Here is a 21,145-nt window from a genome sequence, read left to right on the forward strand (position 1 = left end):
CCGGTTTCGAGATGCCTTCGGGCATTGCAGACGTTATAGCTTTGTTAATTATATTGGATTAGGAGGTGCCTGGGCCTCAAAATCTGCAGTTGCTGAGGCTATGTAATTGAGTTTGGCAGCCTAGTTTCCTTTCGGGCGTTTCGCCGTCCTGGTAGAGGCGGTATATTGCAGTGACGTGGGTACACCGTTTGGCCAGTTATTGTTGCTTTCACGTAATTTACCTCGCTGTGTTAATATCTATTTTGCCGTTCTGTACCCAACGAAAAGAGCCTCGGAAGGCCGGTCCTCTCGTTGTATATAAACGTTCTGTGAGAAGGGAATTAAAACTCTCGGTTACTTGACTGAAACATTATTCATGAAGGCCTACTTGTTTTCTGTTTGGTAGTATTATTCAGTTGAAGCTCTTATTAATGATAATCTACATGTTTTCTGTTTGGTAATTTTTCTTAACTGAAGCTGTTATTATTGAAAGCCTGCATGTTTTCTATTTGGCAATTCTACAACGAGAGGGCCGGCCTTCCAAGGCCCTTTTCATTGGATACAGACCGGAAAAAGAAATATTAACACACCAAGGTTAATTACGTGAAAACAACAATAACTGGCGAAACAGTATACCTGCGTCACTATGAGACACCGCCACCACAACACCCGAAAGGAAACTAGGCTGCCAAACTCAATTACATATCCTCAACAATTGCAGATTTTGAGACTCAGGCACATCCTAAGCCAACATAATTAACAGAGCGATGACGTCTGCAGTGCGCAAAGGTATCTTGAAACCGGCATCCGGTCGTATTCTAGGAGAAAGGTGCTTATCTGGAAGAAGTCTGACAGGGAGGTTGGCTAAAAGCCAGACATTTATGTACTGCGTGATGACGAGTGGGGGAGGGGGTTCCGGACACGGCATAGAAGAAACACGCTATCGCTCCGGCTCAGGAAACACCATCACACAGTTTAAGACATCCCTTTGACAAACAACCAAAACCAGTATCGACTCAGAAGAAGCGAACATCAGCCACAATTCAAGGAATCAACTGGTGGCGAAATAGATCAGCTACGAAATCGCAATGATCGACAAAACCTAGAAGTATCAAGAGAAACAACAGTTAAACTCTCAAAATCCAAAACTTAACTGAAGTTCAAGAATCGATGCTGAAGCTAGCTGGTTCCAAACGGGACCCAGAATTCAGCACAGCGAAGCTGGTTTCAACTCTATCGGTACGTTACGTCGCAGAGTTGGCTGGCCAGGCTACGCACAAAAACGGCACTCAAAGTCAGCCACGGATTCAAATCATTTCAGTCTTCAGTTCACTGTCGTTCTATATTCAGAGGTGGAGGTGAATAGTTGTCTGTCGATTTACCAATTTTAATATCAGACGATTGATTTCATGATACCTTCGACATGTGCGTGTATACTAGTAATTTTTTACTGAAGTATTGCCACCAATTTAGGGATGTCTGTAAGACCTGATGCAATAAGCTCCGTTATGTTGCGGTTGTTGTGATGAGGGTTCGCTGCTCGTGCGTAAGTCCGTCGCTGAGCTTGGGAAGTGCGCCCTGATAGTGCTTTTATTGTTGTGGAAGGTTGCTACTTTCTTTTGTAATCAAGACATTAATAAATATGGCAAAGGTAATATTAAACAGAACACAGTGAGGAGTTGTGATCTAAATAACAACAGTTTTATTCATTCTTAACATCACAAGACAAAGAAAATGGCTAAACAAACGTCACACAAACATTTTCATTTGACAAACGCTTTTACAAATATAGGGTCCATGGTGGACAAAGTGATCAGCTAAGAACCACGACACCAACCAGAACACTAATCGCTTTATCTGACTTCATACGCGTGAATCCAGGATACTGCACAGAAACTAGGCCACCATCAAACATCTGTACTCTACTATTCCAAAAAGAAAAATATGCTTCCGGAGAACAGGGTGCTGAGAAGCATATATTGGAGCCCTACGCCGTAGCAGCGAATACTTTACCCATCTGCTGGTCAGGCCAGCATACCACGACGTGTTCGTCGACTGTCTGTTATTAATGGCTCGCGCCCGAAAAATGCAAGTACGCGGTCTGCCGTTCGGCAAATTCAGAACACAGATACTTCCCTATGAGCCTCTGGAACCCCGGTGGATTCCAGTGTGCTCGTGGACCCGATTGCTGGTCTACCAAACCAATTTCACTCCGTCCCACGATTATGCATGATACAATATACAGGGTGTTACAAAAGGGTTCGGCCAAACTTTCAGGAAACATTCCTCACACACAAAGAAAGAAAATATGTTACGTGGACATGTGTCCGGAAACACTTACTTTCGATGTTAGAGCTCATTTTATTACTTCTCTTCAAATAACATTAATCATGGAATGGAAACACACAGCAACAGAACGTACCAGGGTGACTTCAAACACTTTGTTACAGGAAATGTTCAAAATGTCCTCCGTTAGCGAGGATACATGCATCCACCCACCGTCGCATGGAATCCCTGATGCGCTGATGCAGCCCTGGAGAATGGCGTATTGTATCACAGTCGTCCACAATACTAGCACGAAGAGACTCTACATTTGGTACCGGGGTTGCGTAGACAAGAGCTTTCAAATGCCCCCATAAATGAAAGTCAAGAGGGCTGAGGTCAGGAGAGCGTGGAGGCCATGGAATTGGTCCGCCTCTACCAATCCATGATAACGTGCTCCATTGAGCGTAGCTGGAAGAACATGGGGCCCAATCAAGACATCACCAACAATGCCTGCCCAAACGTTCACAGAAAATCTGTGTTGATGACGTGATTGCACAATTGCGTGCGGATTCTCGTCAGCCCACACTTGTTGATTGCGAAAATTTACAATTTCATCACCTTGGCATGAAGCCTCATCCGTAAAGAGAACATTTGCACTGAAATGAGGATTGACACATTGTTGGATGAACCATTCGCAGAAGTGTACCCGTGCAGGCCAATCAGCTGCTGATAGTGCGTGCACACGCTGTACGTGGTACGGAAACAAGTGGTTCTCCCGTAGCACTCTCCATACAGTGACGTGGTCAACGTTACCTTGTACAGCAGCAACATCTCTGACGCTGACATTAGGGTTATCGTCAACTGCACGAAGAATTTCCTCGCCCATTGCAGGTGTCCTCGTCGTTCTAGGTCTTCCCCAGTCGCGAGTCATAGGCTGGAATGTTCCGTGCTCCCTAAGACGCCGATCAATTGCTTCGAACGTCTTCCTGTCGGGACACCTTCGTTCGGGAAATCTGTCTCCATACAAACGTTCCGCGCCACGCCTATTGCCCCGTGCTAATCCATACATCAAATGGGCATCTGCCAACTCCGTATTTGTAAACATTGCACTGACTGCAAAACCACGTTCGTGATGAACACTAACCTGTGGATGCTACGTACTGATGTGCTTGATGCTAGTGCTGTAGAGCAATGAGTCGCATGTCAACACAAGCACCGAAGTCAACATTACCTTCCTTCAATTGGCCCAACTGACGATGAATCGAGGAAGTACACTACATAGTGACGAAACTAAAATGAGCTCTAACATGGAAATTAAGCTTTTCCGGACACATGTCCACATGAAATCTTTTCTTTATTTGTGTATGAGGAATGTTTCCTGGAAATTTGGCCGTACCTTTTTGAAACACCCTGTATAGAATGCATAGACAGCCGACTCAAGACAAATAAGTACACCCATGCATCACTCGTGTGTACGTGATGCTAGAAGCAGTACCTCTGCTAACGACATGACCAGGGTGTAACCACAGCCCTCCAAAGAAAGATTGTTATCTCCCCTGTAGTGTCCATTTCGAAGTTTCTGAAGAATGGCCATAAACTCGCTAAAAGCCTCGTTCCTTCGCAAATACTTTTTGTAACAGAGTCTGCACGTCTGGTCCCCAGTGACCTGCCCCACGGAAATTCGCAGAAGGCTCACAGTTGTCTCATCGACTTCCTACCTAACAAGGACACATCCTCTGCTTTATTGCCAGTCTTCAATGCGCTTCCCTTTGCAGCGGCGACTTCTCAGCGCTAGTCAGCCTACCTGGATGCAGTCCCCGACCAACCGGCGTCATTCAGCGTGTCTGAAAATGAGACTTCGGAACTCGGCAGTCCACAAATGTTTTCACCAGGTACTGCAGAAGAAAACGCTCCCCTCGGCGCTCAGTCGCCTTAACGCTTTTGCTGCAGTCATTTAAAATGGCACCGTATTCCCTTGAACGCAGGTAAAGCTTACCGCTATTCCGTCACTAGAGCACACAAGCAAGAGCATTAATTAATGCCCACCATTTCATCGTGATGTATGAAGTCAGATGGTAATAAAGATCGTCTTCCCTAAGAACATTAAGTGGCATGACACCAAATCAGAAGTGAGAGTGCCCTGCAATCTCTCAGCTGTTGTTGTTGTGGTTGTCGCTGCTGGACTGGTGTGGTTGTGTGGTCTGTCCCTCTTAAAGTTGCTATGTTTCTTTTGACGTTGGTCTAATGATTATTGTGCGTCTGGGCGTTGGTGGGTGGGCAGTGGCTTATCGTTGATATATGTGAAGCATTTGTTGGTACTTTGGACAGCCTATCCATAGGACGGAGCGATCCTTTTCCAAATTTCAGTATTTGGAAGGAGTCGTTTTCGGCACTGTAGAGTCCCGGGAGTGGTGATTACAAACTCAATGCTGGAAGATGGCACTCATTTGTCATATCCTCGAAGAGCTAGTATGTCTCACTTTACAGAGGCCCTTCATTTCGAAATGCAATCGTCCACCCAATGTTTAGTGTAGAGTGTGCATTGAAGACTGTATATTTTGTCATTGCTTTTGCCCTTTGATAAGATGATGATGTAAATAAGTAGAAGTCGCAAATTTATAATTTGTGTTCTTTAAAAAAGACAACGACCATGGCTTTTGTCTAGTCGGTGTAAGAATCTAGATGATATTTTGTTCTGTAGCCTTGGTGGATCTTAACTTCTCATTTGATGTGCATTTGTTGTGCGGCGTTCAGCTTCAAGAAACTTTTCCGCCTAATAAATGATGACGGGTAGTATTTTATTTGTTGATCTCTGAGTGTCATCCATTGATGTTTCCTGATGTTACAGTTAGGATTGTTGATGTTTGATGATACACATTTGGGTCGTCTTCTTTGGGTCCGTGGCGGTATAATTAGAAGTTTCCAGTATGTCTAATGTTCGTTTACATGGATTAGAGTCTGTTGTCGATGTACGAGGTTTGTGTGGGCGTTTGCTTCAGTTGTGTGACAGCAAAATCTTCTTTGTCGAGGGGTAATTGTTGAGCAACATTACGCGGTTGCAGTGCCTTTTTCCACGTCGGACTTCCTAGCCTATCAAAAATGTTCAAATGTGTGTGAAATCTTATGGGACTTAACTGCTAAGGTCATCAGTTCCAAAGCTTACACACTACTTAACCTAAACTATCCTAACACACACACCCATGCCCGAGGGAGGACTCGAACTTCCGCCGGGACCAACCGCTCAGTCCTTGATTGCAGCGCCTCAGACCGCTCGGCTAATCCCGCGCGGCTCGTAGCCTATCCCTGGAATTCTTCGCCTGACTAGGGGAACGTGTGCTTGTGCACACAGGTAGGGCCTAACTGCTCCTCGTGCCCTAACAAGCTAGCTATCCCAGAATATCTCACCTAGTCCTATTCGGCTATGGGGGCAATTTTGTGAAAAACTAGGTATGTAAATACACTCCTGGAAATTGAAATAAGAACACCGTGAATTCATTGTCCCAGGAAGGGGAAACTTTATTGACACATTCCTGGGGTCAGATACATCACATGATCACACTGACAGAACCACAGGCACATAGACACAGGCAACAGAGCATGCACAATGTCGGCACTAGTACAGTGTATATCCACCTTTCGCAGCAATGCAGGCTGCTATTCTCCCATGGAGACGATCGTAGAGATGCTGGATGTAGTCCTGTGGAACGGCTTGCCATGCCATTTCCACCTGGCGCCTCAGTTGGACCAGCGTTCGTGCTGGACGTGCAGACCGCGTGAGACGACGCTTCATCCAGTCCCAAACATGCTCAATAGGGGACAGATCCGGAGATCTTGCTGGCCAGGGTAGTTGACTTACACCTTCTAGAGCACGTTGGGTGGCACGGGATACATGCGGACGTGCATTGTCCTGTTGGAACAGCAAGTTCCCTTGCCGGTATAGGAATGGTAGAATGATGGGTTCGATGACGGTTTGGATGTACCGTGCACTATTCAGTGTCCCCTCGACGATCACAAGTGGTGTACGGCCAGTGTAGGAGATCGCTCCCCACACCATGATGCCGGGTGTTGGCTCTGTGTGCCTCGGTCGTATGCAGTCCTGATTGTGGCGCTCACCTGCACGGCGCCAAACACGCATACGACCATCATTGGCACCAAGGCAGAAGCGACTCTCATCGCTGAAGACGACACGTCTCCATTCGTCCCTCCATTCACGCCTGTCGCGACACCACTGGAGGCGGGCTGCACGATGTTGGGGCGTGAGCGGAAGACGGCCTAATGGTGTGCGGGAGCGTAGCCCAGCTTCATGGAGACGGTTGCGAATGGTCCTCGCCGATACCCCAGGAGCAACAGTGCCCCTAATTTGCTGGGAAGTGGCGGTGCGGTCCCCTACGGCACTGCGTAGGATCCTACGGTCTTGGCGTGCATCCGTGCGTCGCTGCGGTCCGGTCCCAGGTCGACGGGCACGTGCACCTTCCGCCGACCACTGGCGACAACATCGATGTACTGTGGAGACCTCACGCCCCACGTGTTGAGCAATTCGGCGGTACGTCCACCCGGCCTCCCGCATGCCCACTATACGCCCTCGCTCAAAGTCCGTCAACTGCACATACGGTTCACGTCCACGCTGTCGCGGCATGCTACCAGTGTTAAAGATTGCGATGGAGCTCCGTATGCCACGGCAAACTGGCTGACACTGACGGCGGCGGTGCACAAATGCTGCGCAGCTAGCGCCATTCGACGGCCAACACCGCGGTTCCTCGTGTGTCCGCTGTGCCGTGCGTGTAATCATTGCTTGTACAGCCCTCTCGCAGTGTCCGGAGCAAGTATGGTGGGTCTGACACACCGGTGTCAATGTGTTCTTTTTTCCATTTCCAGGAGTGTAGATATCCTTTGTTTCTCGGGCAGAAATGCTCTCCGAGTAGCAGTTCGTTGCCAAAGGCAGGTTGACCGTTAACACGCTGAGCGCGACACGCTCGCGGCTCTCCGGATTCCAACCGGTATGTTCAAACCTCAGCATTGGCTCCGGCTGCTCGTAACTAAATGAGGTCCAGGTCAGGACGCCTACTTCAGGCGGTAAAAAGCGGCGACCACGATAGTTACAGATCGACACCTGGCTCGTACCAAAAAGGCCCGTATGACGGTTTACGCTGGTCCTCCTCCATTGATTGCGCCGGCGACACCCGGCGGCAGCGACGGCGACGGCGACAGCGACGGAGAGCGGTTGTTGCTCCGCCGGCGGCCGACTGCGCTCGGCCGTTTCCGGCTGCGCCCGGCGAATGGCGGGCGACGACGGTGGCGCGCCCGCGGTGCGGTGGCGCAGTGGCCGCACTGGCGCGGCGCCGGGACCACGTGTTGGCGTCGCGAGGCCGCGTGCGGCTCGTAAACAACGTGACTGACGGACGCGCTCGGCCGTCTGACAGCCGCCGCTGCCGCGCGGACCAGACCCACGCCTCTTGCGGAGCTTCCGCCCTCGTAGGCGTCGGCTGCGTAAATAACGCGCGTACAAGCGGCCATCCGCTGCTTCCAGACTATTAGCGATTACTGATCACTCGCTGATTTTTCAGCTTCCGAATTTTTTTTTTTTTTACGCCACTCCTCTTTATAGAGTAGCGCAAGCGGAGTGACACTTGTCCGTTCTCGGATTACTAGTGAAACCTGCCATCAATATAGGCTGTAGCTATGTCGTTTCGCTTCATTGCAGATGTTGCCATTTTCGTTATCTTCTATTATTAGCTTGCTTAGAACTTTCTTCCACAGACCCACAAGGTATTTCCGTTTGCGTTCTCGTTCTTCCAGTGACAATGAACTTCGTCAGAACAGCCAACGATACGAGCGCGTTTAACGTAGTTTCTACTGATGTGGTCCCACATGCAGAATTGTGACATCTGTCAACTGCGACATGAGAAAGCTACTTTCATATGAATGTTTATGGGATTTATTTTCTGTCAGTATGGAAGCAAAATATTGACGCCTAGAATGATGACACTAGAATTTCTCTCTTCGAAGAGAGGAAGGAACTTCTCAGTGAAAGCCAAGACTACGAACATCCACGTACAGATGACTTTCCTTGCGACAAACTGTGTGCTGTGTGGATTTATCCTTCTACTCCACGTCTGCTGCACTTCTTCCAAGCTGATGACCGAGGATGGTAAGTTATTGAAACATTTACTAATTCCTGTTTCGCTTTTCAGTCCGTTGAATATGCAGCGCACGCACGGGCTGGAAATTTCTTTTGAGATAATACGCAAATGCCCTATGTCTTTTGCACTGGGATAAACGTTATCTTCCCGTGACTTGCAGGTCATTGCGTGCAAACATTCTGATAAACGTAAAGGATTTGAAGATTGCAAAACAAGCGTTATTATGTGTAAGATTTCACTCTAAAATTATCCAGCGCACCGAATTTCGTGCAGGAAATGTGACACGGAAGGTCTTAATTTAACTATGTAGCCTGCCTGGCGTGGTTTAGCGCGATTACGGTAATAGTGGCTTTTCGTTCCTAGGTTCTACACTACTTTTCTTCCTTTTTTTATATCTGCAGCTGCTTTTAATAATGGAACGTAAGCTTCATGCAAGGCTGAGATAAAAACCAGTATATCCCGACGTAACATTTCTGTTCTGCTATTAATATTCCATGCTTAGTATAATATCAAATATCACCATGCAGCAGCAACATTACTGTACTACTTCAGCTTATGATGATATAATATTTCCAGAATTTACATTTACCCCCGGTAGGAATTTCTGAAAACATCAAACTTTCACCCTAAGACGTCGATGCTTCCGCTGTTCACAATGTATAAATGATCGGAAGAAATACTCTGTCGTTCTATTATCATACTCACCGAACGCAGCGCTCCCGTCACGTTCTTCTCGGCTAGTCGAAAATCTTTTTAATGACAGCTACCACTGTAATATTTCCTTCCACAAGCATTCAGAATTCTGTGATTACATGAAATATGTTTTGTGTTCCTCGTTATGCTTTATCATGACGAATAGTACTTAAAAGTTATTTAAGTAAAACCTTCTATCAAGATGAACGTTATACGTTGAAGAACAACATTTTTCCACAACTGGTTTTAAATGCAACGTCTCTTTATTCCTACTTACAGAGTTGTTTCAGCTATGAGTCAACAAGTTCCCTCATTTTATACCACCGTGAAAAATTCTCTAGGTCCTGTGCAAAATATACTTTAATACATTGTGAAAGTTTATGACGTGCCCCTGTGAGGTCAAGTCATAATTTTCGTTAATGTCTTCGTTGCACTGCGTACTAAGGAGAGGTACAGGACCGTTACATTTTTTTGCCAGATGTTGATAAATGTTGTCATAAAAAACAATCGAACAAATAAAATGCTTATAACAAAGAAACTGTTCTGTCATCAAAGAATGAAGTAAATATTTGTTTCCTTGTGATAATGAGTAGACTGCACGGTTTGCCCAAGGTGTTAAATTATGTTCACCTTCATGTATGAATAACTGAACAAGTTGCTGTGTTTAAGAAAACACTTTCAAAAACGTACTGAAACTCGTCCTTAAATAACGTCACGAAATTTTGGGCCCGGAGTGAAGTTAGACACACGAATAATTAGTCAGTCCAACTAGATTTAACATCCAGATAAAAGTTACTGCATGCTGGGATGGGCACATTGTGAATAGGTCCGTGACCAGAAGACAATACTTGGGATACACAGAGGAACAACGGACCGGCGCGGCGCTCCAGGCATAGCAGAGGGTTAGGTGTCGGTGCGGCTGCCCCCGCTGCTGAGTACAACGGTATCAGATTACAACGTACGATGCCACCCGCAATTACCAGTCTTGCATGCAAAGGTTTCCGTTCTCCTTCAACAGGAGAGACGTACCGTGGCTACTGCTCATCGTTGAAACGACAGGACACATTTCTTCCACACAGCTTTAACATTTCACGAGCCTACTTTAGTATGACTACTTCAACAGACACGCAGTCTAGCTCATCGGACAGGTAGCGGATGACAAGCTACGTACGCCTGTTGGGACACCACTGTAGGTATCTTGGGAAATGAAAAAGAAAACTAGACCCAAAGGACAGTGTAGCAATCCAGGTGCCGTCTTGCTGCCAACAGTTTCGTGTTATCACCTCTTGATCTACATCATTGGTAGGAAGGCGAGACGTGGTTCTGCTCTGCTCATTAAACTGTCTCAGTCGGCCCACTCCCAGCGGCTGCGGCTTAGAACTACAATGGAGAACAGGGAACTGCATTTAATTCACCTTCTGTGAATTTACTGCCGGGCGTAATGTGCCTCGTGCAGCTTTTCTGTAATGTCAGTTTAATAATTCCCACAAAAGCAGGAGTGCATTTGTTTAATAGTTCCTCATTTCATTAGCCAGCTCCGTTGTATGAACGCGGCGTTTAGATGTGGATGTTTTATACGTTCGTAATATAACATTGATTTTACGTTTCCATAGACCTGGTGTGTAAAATCCCATAAGCTACATATTCGTACGTATTTCAATTGTGGACTGAGATAATTTCCAGTAACCGGCATGGTTTAGTGTATACCATAAATAAGTGTCGGTGATCTTGTGCAATATCTGGCAAAGAGGAATATGGGAGAGTCGTATGTGCAATGACGTGTAACTTCACAGTTTGGTATCACACAATACTGTCACACAATCTGCGTTTAGAAGTTGCTTTGCTCCTTTGAGTCATATGATCTACAAGAAAATTGGAGAGCTACTCAAACGGTAAATATATAAGAGAAGAACCACAGTTCTTAAAAAAATCCGGACAGTGTGTGAATACCAAATGGGCGGTTAGTGGACACAAACATTTGGTCTACGCACCTCAAGCCTACAATCAGAAGAAAAGGGAATAACTTCAATCCACTTTGCCACGTGACGCGTGTTGATATGAAGTCGCGAAACCGGCAAAGAGAAATTTAATATGTCAACGTACTTAATATCTATGGGGTGCCATTGACTGGCAGTTGACAACCGTTCATTCAAAGGAAAACACGAATCAAAAGGCTAGCACCTCTTCAAACCTAAAACACCTTCTCTAGGCCATGCTGAAATTACAAAGCTCTAACATTTTAAGGCTAGCACATTCATGCAACAGAGACAGACTGTCACATGATAGCTCTCAGTTGTAATACAACTCATTTAATGCTAAGGTATCCATTGGAACTTGACACTTCCGTATACGGCCTGCGTCTGTACAAGTATAACGAAGGTTTTGATCAATGAGACTATTCTTCATACAAAAGTGACACACACACGAAAGGGCATTACACACATAGGAATTTTACAAGTAAGCCTGCGCATACCTCACGTCGAATGTGTAACGCAAATATAGGGGTGCTAACATTTATTTTGGTTTCTGGTTTCTGGGGAAGTTAAATTCACTCGACGTGATGTCATTAGACAAATCAGATTTAAAAAATGATGAGAAGATGTTGGACGTAGCTCTATGCACCCAGTGAAAACCATTTGTCCATATCCTGTGTCTCAAAATCAGTCGCTATAGCATGTGATGCAGTGGCGTATTATAATTGCAGGACTTGCGTGATATGTAACTTATTTCCCAGACTTTACTTTCACGAAAGTGTACATTAATTTCGTTCGTTCAGTTATTGCGCTATGCCATTCTTCTCAGTAATGGGACAGTAAATATAAAGGTAATTCGACAATAGTCCCACATACGACTTGATTGCACTTCGCAGAAAATAGTTACAATTTGCGAGACTTATGTAAAGGAATCTGTAACATCGCTGATTTTGACAACGGCTTAACGGAAGACAGGGAATTATGTCCCCTGAGTGAAATGATTGGAAAGACCATGGAGAGTTAGTGCATGCTAAAGCGAGTACAGTGGTTTTTATGGAGATTTAATTTTAATACAATACTTATGACATTCGATTTGGTGTTCGCATTGCCGTTAACTTTTGTTCGAATTTTACGAAAATGACGGCCGTTGATTTAGTCTCAGAAATATCTGAATAAACCGACAAATATACTTACGGAACTGTGTCAAAAGTTACGTAGGCTACATTCAAATCGTATGGAGCTATAACGTTTCCTTTTTATTTTTCCACTTAAGGCACCGAATGTTGTTTAATGTGAATCGCCTCAGTTAATTTTAATAGTTACACTCGCATGATAAAGTTTTCAATTAATGAACTACTCTTTTTCAAGTGTCTATGTAGCACCATACCAATTGTCAGTTCCGCGAAATGACGTCAGTTTTCTGAGATACATATATCATAGCTCTGGATACAGAATGTCAAGACCTCTGAATGAGAAGCTTTCCTTACATTCATGTTGTTCCAGCGACTGTAGGCTAGAGCCAATGAGGCACTTCCATCTGTTACATGTACGTACCGAATCGTGGTCTTAATCTGCAACGAGGCATCGTTCCATAATTACGAACATGACCTAATCTCCCGTATCATAGTCTGAGACCAGTTGGCTTAAGACTACCGTTAACATGGTGCTATCACGAGCTGGCCTCTTACGTGACACGTGCAATCGGGGTAATGCGTGATACGGAAGGAAGGTGGCCTCATCCTGCGAAGAGAACAAAGCGATTAGCAGCGTCTAGGATTTGTTTCCATTATAATACCTCATGTTGTAGGTAACGCGTGATGACTGGGTGTTGTGTGATGTCCTTAGGTTAGTTAGGTTTAAGTAGTTCTAAGTTCTAGGGGACTGATGACCATAGCTGTTAAGTCCCATAGTGCTCAGAGCCATTTGTAGGTAACGGAAAACTGATTGACCTTCCAATATTGTATAGTGGGCGAGTAGTTGTTCTATCCTAATGAGCGACATAAGTAAATACATTTGAAAATTTAACATTTCAAACATATTCAGTGCAGTCGTGGGTGTATCACACAGCAATTTCAAAAAATTCGATTAAAAGAGAAGGGTATAGCAACAAATTTAAAATTCATATTGTTTGTATACCCGAGCCGGAAGTATAAAGAGAGCTCAGATGGACGTTATTTCTTATGTCTCCATTAATTTTCATTTCAGCGTAATAGCTGGAACTATAGCATTTGTTTCGCAGTCTTTAACTTTTATTGAGCACGGCATTAAGTACTTTTGGTCTAATTTTGGTCTAATAACACTGATCACAGTTGTTCTTTCCGGTTATTTTCCTCGGCACTGATACCTGTATTCTGTTTTCGCTGCGTTCGAGTCCGCTTAATAGCCCACGAATGTACATAAATTTTCATTAAACGCAAGGTACGAGGTGCGGGCTAAGCGCGCGTTCCCTCAGATATACGACCCTTTTCAGGGGGCTCCCGCACGTTCCCCCGTGTTTGCCGTTTACTGTCGTCGGTCACGCTAAGCGGGGTGAAATTTCTGTGGGGGAAGAGCCGGCAGTATTTCGTACAGTTGCAACAGGAGGGGTAGCGGGCTAATGTTATTAGAAACCTGGTCGCTAGGGAACCGTTGCTGGGGGTCCGTGTCGCGCGTGTTTTGTTTGCCTTCGCGCAGGGCACTTCATAAGAGTTTAACGCTCTCCCGGCTGGCTCACAGTTTTTGTAAGCTGTGTAAGTTTTACGTGCATATGATGGAAGGTGGGGGGAAGGGCGCACCTACACACACACACACACACACACACACACACACACACACGCTGAAAATATGAAAATCTCAAAGTGTATTAAGAACAATGGGCGTCTTGAAATCGCCTCCTCTCTTATGTCTTCGACTGTTGTCTTTTGTCCCACTATATTGTAACCACCAGCTGTCTTTGTTTTCTCTGACAGAATTTTGTCCAGTTGTGTAGAATAATTACGCGACACAAAGTCTTGAAATAAATTTTATGAAATAGAGTTGCTGATACTCGGAATTCGTAATCAGCACTGGAATGGCTTTATTTGTTGTAACTACAAAATACCTGAAAAGGCTGCTCTTAAAGGCAGAAGCAACGACTCTGGTTACTCTGTATTTACCAAACATCGTCTCCAATGTTAATTTATATCTCTCCTCTCTTTTTCCAGAATCATCTACTTCTGGAAATGACACGCTTAACTAATGCAACAACTACGTGCATCTCGAATCTTCTCGACAGGTTCAGATTTGTTGTTAAACGTTTTTGGGGGAAAATACTACTTTTTATTTTTAATTATCCTAAGGTAAGAGTGGAGTACTAATGTTTTAGAAAAGACCTACGTGGTGGCCTTTTCTATGTGTATGCTTCGAAGTTTGAATCTGACATTGTCATATGTGACTATTTGTAATAATTGTATATTTATTGCATTTCTAATTAATTCCTTTGCAAAAGACTGACATATCGATAATCGATCTGGAAATTTTTCTGTGTACATAAACTTATTAATTCAGTGCTAATTGCCGCGTCTCGTCACTAGGAATAGGCATCAGAAACTTACTGCTCTCTGTGAAGCTAATGACCATGTAACGCTTAGATACTATCATTTTGTTTAAGAGATCTTGATGGGTGTAAGTATCAAACTTACACTTCTTAATGTTAAATAAAAACTGCTCGGTTTACTGCCTCCAATGTAATCAAGACATGTAGATGACGCGGAAACGTGGGATATTCTATTCTTTAGCAATGAGATTCATAGTAATGTGATAGAAGATTCTTAGTAATGTGATAGATGACATTATCACAACTACAAGACTAGTACGGAACTGTTTGAAAGACCGCTGGCGTAGTAATAGCTTCTTCGACTGTTGCTAAAATATTGTTGAGGACACCTATCCTACCTAGTGAGTCGCTCGGATCTAGACTAAGACCTTTCACTGACAAGTATAATTCAGAACAGTGGTAAGTCATCCCAAAAATTTGGCTGAGTGATTCAGAATGAAAACAGCAGTCAGAGTGGTCAAGCATTACTGGGAGTTGTGGACGTTATGTTACGACCAGTTCAAATCTTCTGTACTGGCGAGTTCAGGTGCCCCGCTCTCGACACTCATTTCTGTCGCGACTGTCGAGTACGACATCAAGCAGAGATACTGGGTGGTTATAATTAACGTGCAACTAGTCACAGAGATCGAGTTTCGGCTGCAGTCATCAGAACAGCAGCGAAACTTGGTAGATATGCTAATGGGTTAATGCGGAATGGATGTACGCTGGAAAAAATGAGTTCCAATTTTGGCCACAAGGTGCAAGTGTCGCTCGTATTGCACAAACTGTGTAAGCAGCATTTAATTATAAAATTAACATTATGCCTTCCTGACTTGTTTTACCGTTTCTGCTCAAGTCTTCTTACTGCTTCATTACATACGGAAATATTTATATACGTCTTTCCTGCATTCACAACACCAGATTTTCACCTGGAGGCCAAAATTGGAGCTAATTGTTTTTACAGCGCAGTTCGGTTCGCATTAATGAATCAGAATATTTACGAAGTTTCGCTGCCATACGATATTTAGAGCCCGCACTGAATTGCTATGAGTAGCTGCAATTTAATTAGAACCATCCAGTACCTCGGCTTGATTTCACACTTCACTGTCGCGACAGTATACGGTACGAGTGTTTCACATAACATTATCAGTAGTTTCTCTTTACGCCCGCCCTACTTAGAGTCTGCGGCTCCGTGTAGAAATTCCTTGAATAATCGTGAATGATCCCCCTCCTCCCCTACCCCCGCTAATTTTTAATTTGTTAGGGACAACAACATTTATACCTACATCTATATTCTACGAGTCATCTTATGGGGAGTGTGGCGAGTGGCGGAGAGTACTTGGTACACCACTATCAGTTGCCCCTTTCCTATTCCAGTTGCGATTTGTCGGCGGGAAGTACGACTTCATGTGAACAAGAATATCATTTTACATTCAGGGACTTTTAAAGAGATACACGTAAAATAAAGTAAAATATTGGGTGACTCCTCCAGGAACGCACGCTCTCTGAATTTTAATAGTAAACCACACCGTGATGGACAATGCTTCTCTTGTTGCGTCTCATACTGCAATAAGAATCACCGTCACGCTTTCGGGCTACTAAATTATACTCGTTGCTCATCTTTGGATCTTCTCTATCTCCTCTGCCACGCCTGTCAGACAGACGTGCAATATTCAAGCACCGGTCGAATGAGGGTTAACCTATATCCTTTGTGGGAGGATTAAACCTTTTGAGGATTCTTCAATCAATCTCACTCTAGTATCTGCCTTACCTGCTATTACTTGTGTGCGTTCGCTCCACTTTTATGAACAATGAATTCCTGCTCGTAGATATTTGATGGATTTAACTGCCACGATTTATTGTGCACAATTGTGTAATCATACAAGAATGAGTGTTTCCTGTGAAATTATGCGCAATGCGCTAAATTTGTTTATGTTGAGGGTCTACTGTCAATCCCTTTGACAAGCGTCGATCACCTGCAACTCCTCCTGCATTTCGCTGTACATTTCTAACAGTCGCGACGTCTCTGTACACAACACAGTCATCCGAGGAAAGCCTCATGACACTTCCGACGCTATCCAGTACGTCACCTATTATACTAAACGACTAACATTTTGCAAAGTGCATGGTTCCCGTGGGTACCAAAAATTCGACTCTCGATATTTCGTTTAATTATTGACTTAAGATATTAAATTATTGACTTAATTTAAGAAATTTAAAATGCTGACATAATCTACTCGTTAAAAGGTATAATGTTAAACACATTAATTCCGTCTGAACAGGCCTCGGAAGGCCCAACGGTACCGACCGACCGCCATCTTATCCTCAGCTGATAAGCCTCACTGGATGCAGATGATGTGGGGCATATGATCAGCACACCGCTCTCCCAGCCGTTACCAGTTTTCGTGACCGGAGCCGCTACCTCTCAACCAAGTAGCCCCTCAGCTGGCCTAACAAGAGCTGATTGTACCCCGCTTGCCAAAAACGCTCATCAGACTCAGACGGCCGCCCACTCAAGCGTTAGCAAAGTCCGACAGACATGAATTTCGTTGATGACGAGAACCAGTGTTACTAATGCGGTAAGCCGTTGGCTTAACCCAATTGGTCAAGTATTAATATTAGAAACAGTATATATGTCTTCATGTCTTATGGCGCACAAATTACATAGACTATATTCATCCAATATTTGAAAATGAGAGCAACTAGCAACATCCATGACAGTTTCAAAAAATGTTCAAATGTGTGTGAAATCTTATGGGACTTAACTGCTAAGCTCATCAGTCCCAAAGCAAACACACTACTTAAGCTAAATTATCCTAAGGACAAACACGCACGCCCATGCCCGAGGGAGGACTCGAACCTCCGCCGGGACCAGCCGCACAGTCTATGACTATAGCGCCCTAGCCCGCTCGGCTAATCCCGCGCGGAATGAAAGTTTCCATACAATTTCAAGCAATAAAGGAATTTTTTATCGATGACACTCCCCACCAAATAATTACTACATTTTTGCTCTTCATGCAGTAAAACTTAAGCATCAGGCTGATGTTTTAATTTAGTACTTGTTTACTATTAATTTTATTGATGTTTTGCAGAGAATATTTACTTACACCACTGAATTTACCTGCGAAGTTATCATTGTACTACACACAGTTCGTGAAGTATGACGCTGTTTCACGCAGCTGCGTCGTCCATGATGAGAGGTATTGTCTAAGATTTAGTATTCTCGGCACATTCTTGACGCTGTGGATCACGGAATATTGATTTTCCTAACGATTTCCGAAATGAAATGTCCCATGCGTTTCGCTCCAATTACCATTCCATGTTCAAAGTCTGTTAATCCCGGTCGTACGACCACTAACTCGTCGGAAACCTTGCACATACCTGAGTACCTGACTAAAAATGGCAACTCCGCCGTTGTACAGCACTTTTATAATTTGTATACGCGATATTACCGCCGTCTCTGTATGTGCATATCCCTATCCCATGAACTTGGTCACCTCATTGTATATCCGGACCTACTGTGTACTGAATTTTAGTTTTGTCGTCAAGCTTTGTTTACTGTAATTGGTATTTGTACTTCTCTGAAGAAACTAAGAAGAATATATGATATTCTACAAATATACCCGTTTTTTATGTATTTACTGAACATTCCAGAAACAGCAGTTTCACTCTTTATTGGAAAGTTAAAATATTTACTGGTTCAGATTTTAGTAGCAGTTTTATCCGAAGTCCGCAGCTCGTGGTCGTGTGGTAGCGTTCTCGCTTCACCCGCCCGGGTGCCCGGGTTCGATTCCCGGCGGGGTCAGGTATTTTCTCTGCCTCGTGATGACTGGGTGTTGTGTGATGTCCTTAGGTTAGTTAGGTTTAAGTGGTTCTAAGTTTTAGGGGACTGATGACCATAGATGTTAAGTCCCATAGTGCTCAGAGCCATTTTTTTTTATCCGAAGGATCTCATTTTTGTGGTCAGCTGGCCAGAGCTTTAATTAAACCCTTCACACAGTAAAAAATTATGTTGAAATATCAGTGGACCAGATAACATATCAATCACAGCCGGGAGAGATGGCTTTGATTCGTTTGCATACTTAATTTCAATGGCTTAATCATCATGCTGTAAAAAGCGAAAATACGTAATATCAAAAGAGAGTATGTTAAAATCACATTGGTTTTCACTAGCAGTCATAATCCACCTCGTCGGTAAATACACGATATGTCGAGATTCGCAATGTCCAGAGTGACTGTCTGGTCAACAAGGAAGTTGGTCGCCTGCCGATTCCTTCAGGCTCAGCAGCAGTTACTGACTGAAGGCTTTGCCCGTGACTGGCGACCACAACGCCGCCTCTGACCAGAAGTTTCTAACCCGCTTGCCGCATGCAATCCACGACAAGTATCAAAGCTGTCAAAAAAGTGAGCATCTATTACAGGAGTGTTAAAAAAGTCCATAAAATTCTGTTTATGTGAAGTTACGATAAACTGAATATTTTCAATTTGAAACTCCCGTCACACGATGCTATTCTCTCGCTTTGCCCATTCCTTTTCTTCCCCAGCAACTATTGTTAGTGTTAAGTATAATAAGCGGCCTTACAGTGCGGCCAAGGAATTAATGGCTGACAACTTCGTATCTAGAATGTCCCCATCCATCAAATATGGTGAGCCCTCCAAATCTAAAGGTCTTAATGTGTGTTAACGAGCATTTCGCTCTCATTTAAGTATATGACCGAAAGAGTCAGCCCACAGGAATTGTGAAACGAGCCCTGTCATCCAGGACCGTGTACCACAAAGAGCGCAGTTTCGCCACGAGATGAGGGAATTCATAGATGTCTATTGTGCTGAGTGAGGCCTAAGCGCTGTAGTGTGCGAGTGAGACAGACGAGAACCATGAGACGTAGCAGTGTTAAATACGGCGGACCTAAGATCGGTCCTAAAGAGGAACATTTACGAAAACTCTAATTCTGTAGTAATGCAGGGAATCAGGCCACAGGAATTTTAATCTGCCGTCCTCCCTAAATTTTCATGGTGATCTCAATAACACTTGAATATTGATTATATGTATAATACTTTAGGATTTACTGTTAAAATGGAATTAAGAAGTTCTGTAACAAAGACCTGAACGCTAAAGTCTGAATGGTTCAAATGGTTCAAATGGCTCTGAGCACTATGTGACTTAACATCTTAGGTCATCAGTCCCCTAGAACTTAGAACTACTTAAACCTAACTAACTTAAGGACGTCACACACATCCATGCCCGAGGCAGGATTCGAACCTGCGACCGTAGCAGTCACGCGGTTCCGGACTGAAGCGCCTAGAACCGCACGACCACCGCGGCCCGTTCAGTCTGAACGATTTGGTCGATCTTAACGATTGGTATTTCATATAGAAGAGGATCATTAAAATGACAAATGTTGTAAATATCAGTTCCGTAACTTCATTTATTTAAAAGATATAGTAAATTTAAATATCAGTATGAGGTCATCACTTCCTCCACACAAACACACTGAACGATGACAGCATGGCACTTTATCGAATCATTAGGTAATAGAATATTTGTTGTAAAATTTAGTGCATAGTAGTTACTTTTGTTCTTTGTTTATCAGATAGCACATTGGTGCAAGGCTACTGACCGTGACTTTCAAAGTTAAGAAGGAAACTGTATTGGTTTTATGCAAAAGAATTTAACAATGGATATTATTGTTACTTTATTTAGAACGCGAAAGTGGTCAAACGTTAACTATTTAAATATGTTAAATAGTAAAATAATTTAGAACAAGCTGTAGCCAATCAGATGGACGGCCTCAGGAAAGGGAACTGTCCTAGTCAGATGAGCGAAGATGTTCGGCGCGGAAAACGCGGCCGGGGACGGGCAGAGGGACAGTGCTGATGGAGACGCGAAAGCGAGCAGTCGGTCTTTACATAGCTAGGAAGTGAAACGACTTACAAAATTTCGCGTTGTGTGGTATCGCGGGACTTAGTCTCTGAGCAGTGAGCAGCCACACGCCTGGTGTGAACTCTAACATTTCACGTGGATTACTTGTATTTCGCGATGAGATTGTGAATGATCGAACTGTGTCAATTGGATATGGGCTCGAGTGTAACACTAACTCTAAATACGACCACTTTCGCTATTAGTTTGCTTTCTGAACACATATTATTCTAATCAAATCGCAACTGTGTGGCCTACATCATATATGGGTCGTTAATTTTCCCGATATTATTATTACTGTTATTATATGTTATATTAACCTTGCAATTCGCAAACTTGGCATCAGCCAGACAATTTAACCAAATGGTAATAAGTGTCGAATTTATTGAGTTTAATGCGACTCATGCGGTTCAACCCCTAGACGAGTTTGAGCCAAGACATTTCGACGAAGAGGAACCGCATGAGAGCCCCAACATCTATGGGATGTTAGTTCGCGCTAACAAGGATATTAAAACTCTGTTTAGATGTTGTGATTGCGTAATACAAATATTTTTTATAGAAGTTTCTCTTCAACATTTCGGAATTTCCTTGATGTAGAACGGAAGCTACTGTTGTGCACTGTCAT

General features: G+C 43.9%; 1 protein-coding gene across 1 annotated transcript in view; it reads left to right on the forward strand.

Annotated features, from left to right (window-relative positions):
- The first annotated feature begins 7,596 nt into the window (after window positions 1-7,596).
- Window positions 7,597-21,145, forward strand: part of LOC126188497 (nephrin-like) — a 758,389-nt gene continuing 744,840 nt past the window's right edge. The window contains exon 1 of the mRNA XM_049930101.1: window positions 7,597-8,392. Within this exon, the coding sequence (XP_049786058.1) occupies window positions 8,167-8,392 (226 nt within the window). The 5' untranslated portion in view covers window positions 7,597-8,166. The remainder of the gene's footprint in view (window positions 8,393-21,145) is intronic.

This window comes from Schistocerca cancellata, chromosome 5, assembly GCF_023864275.1.
Source record: "Schistocerca cancellata isolate TAMUIC-IGC-003103 chromosome 5, iqSchCanc2.1, whole genome shotgun sequence".
In the NCBI taxonomy this organism is placed as follows: Eukaryota; Metazoa; Arthropoda; class Insecta; order Orthoptera; family Acrididae; genus Schistocerca; species Schistocerca cancellata.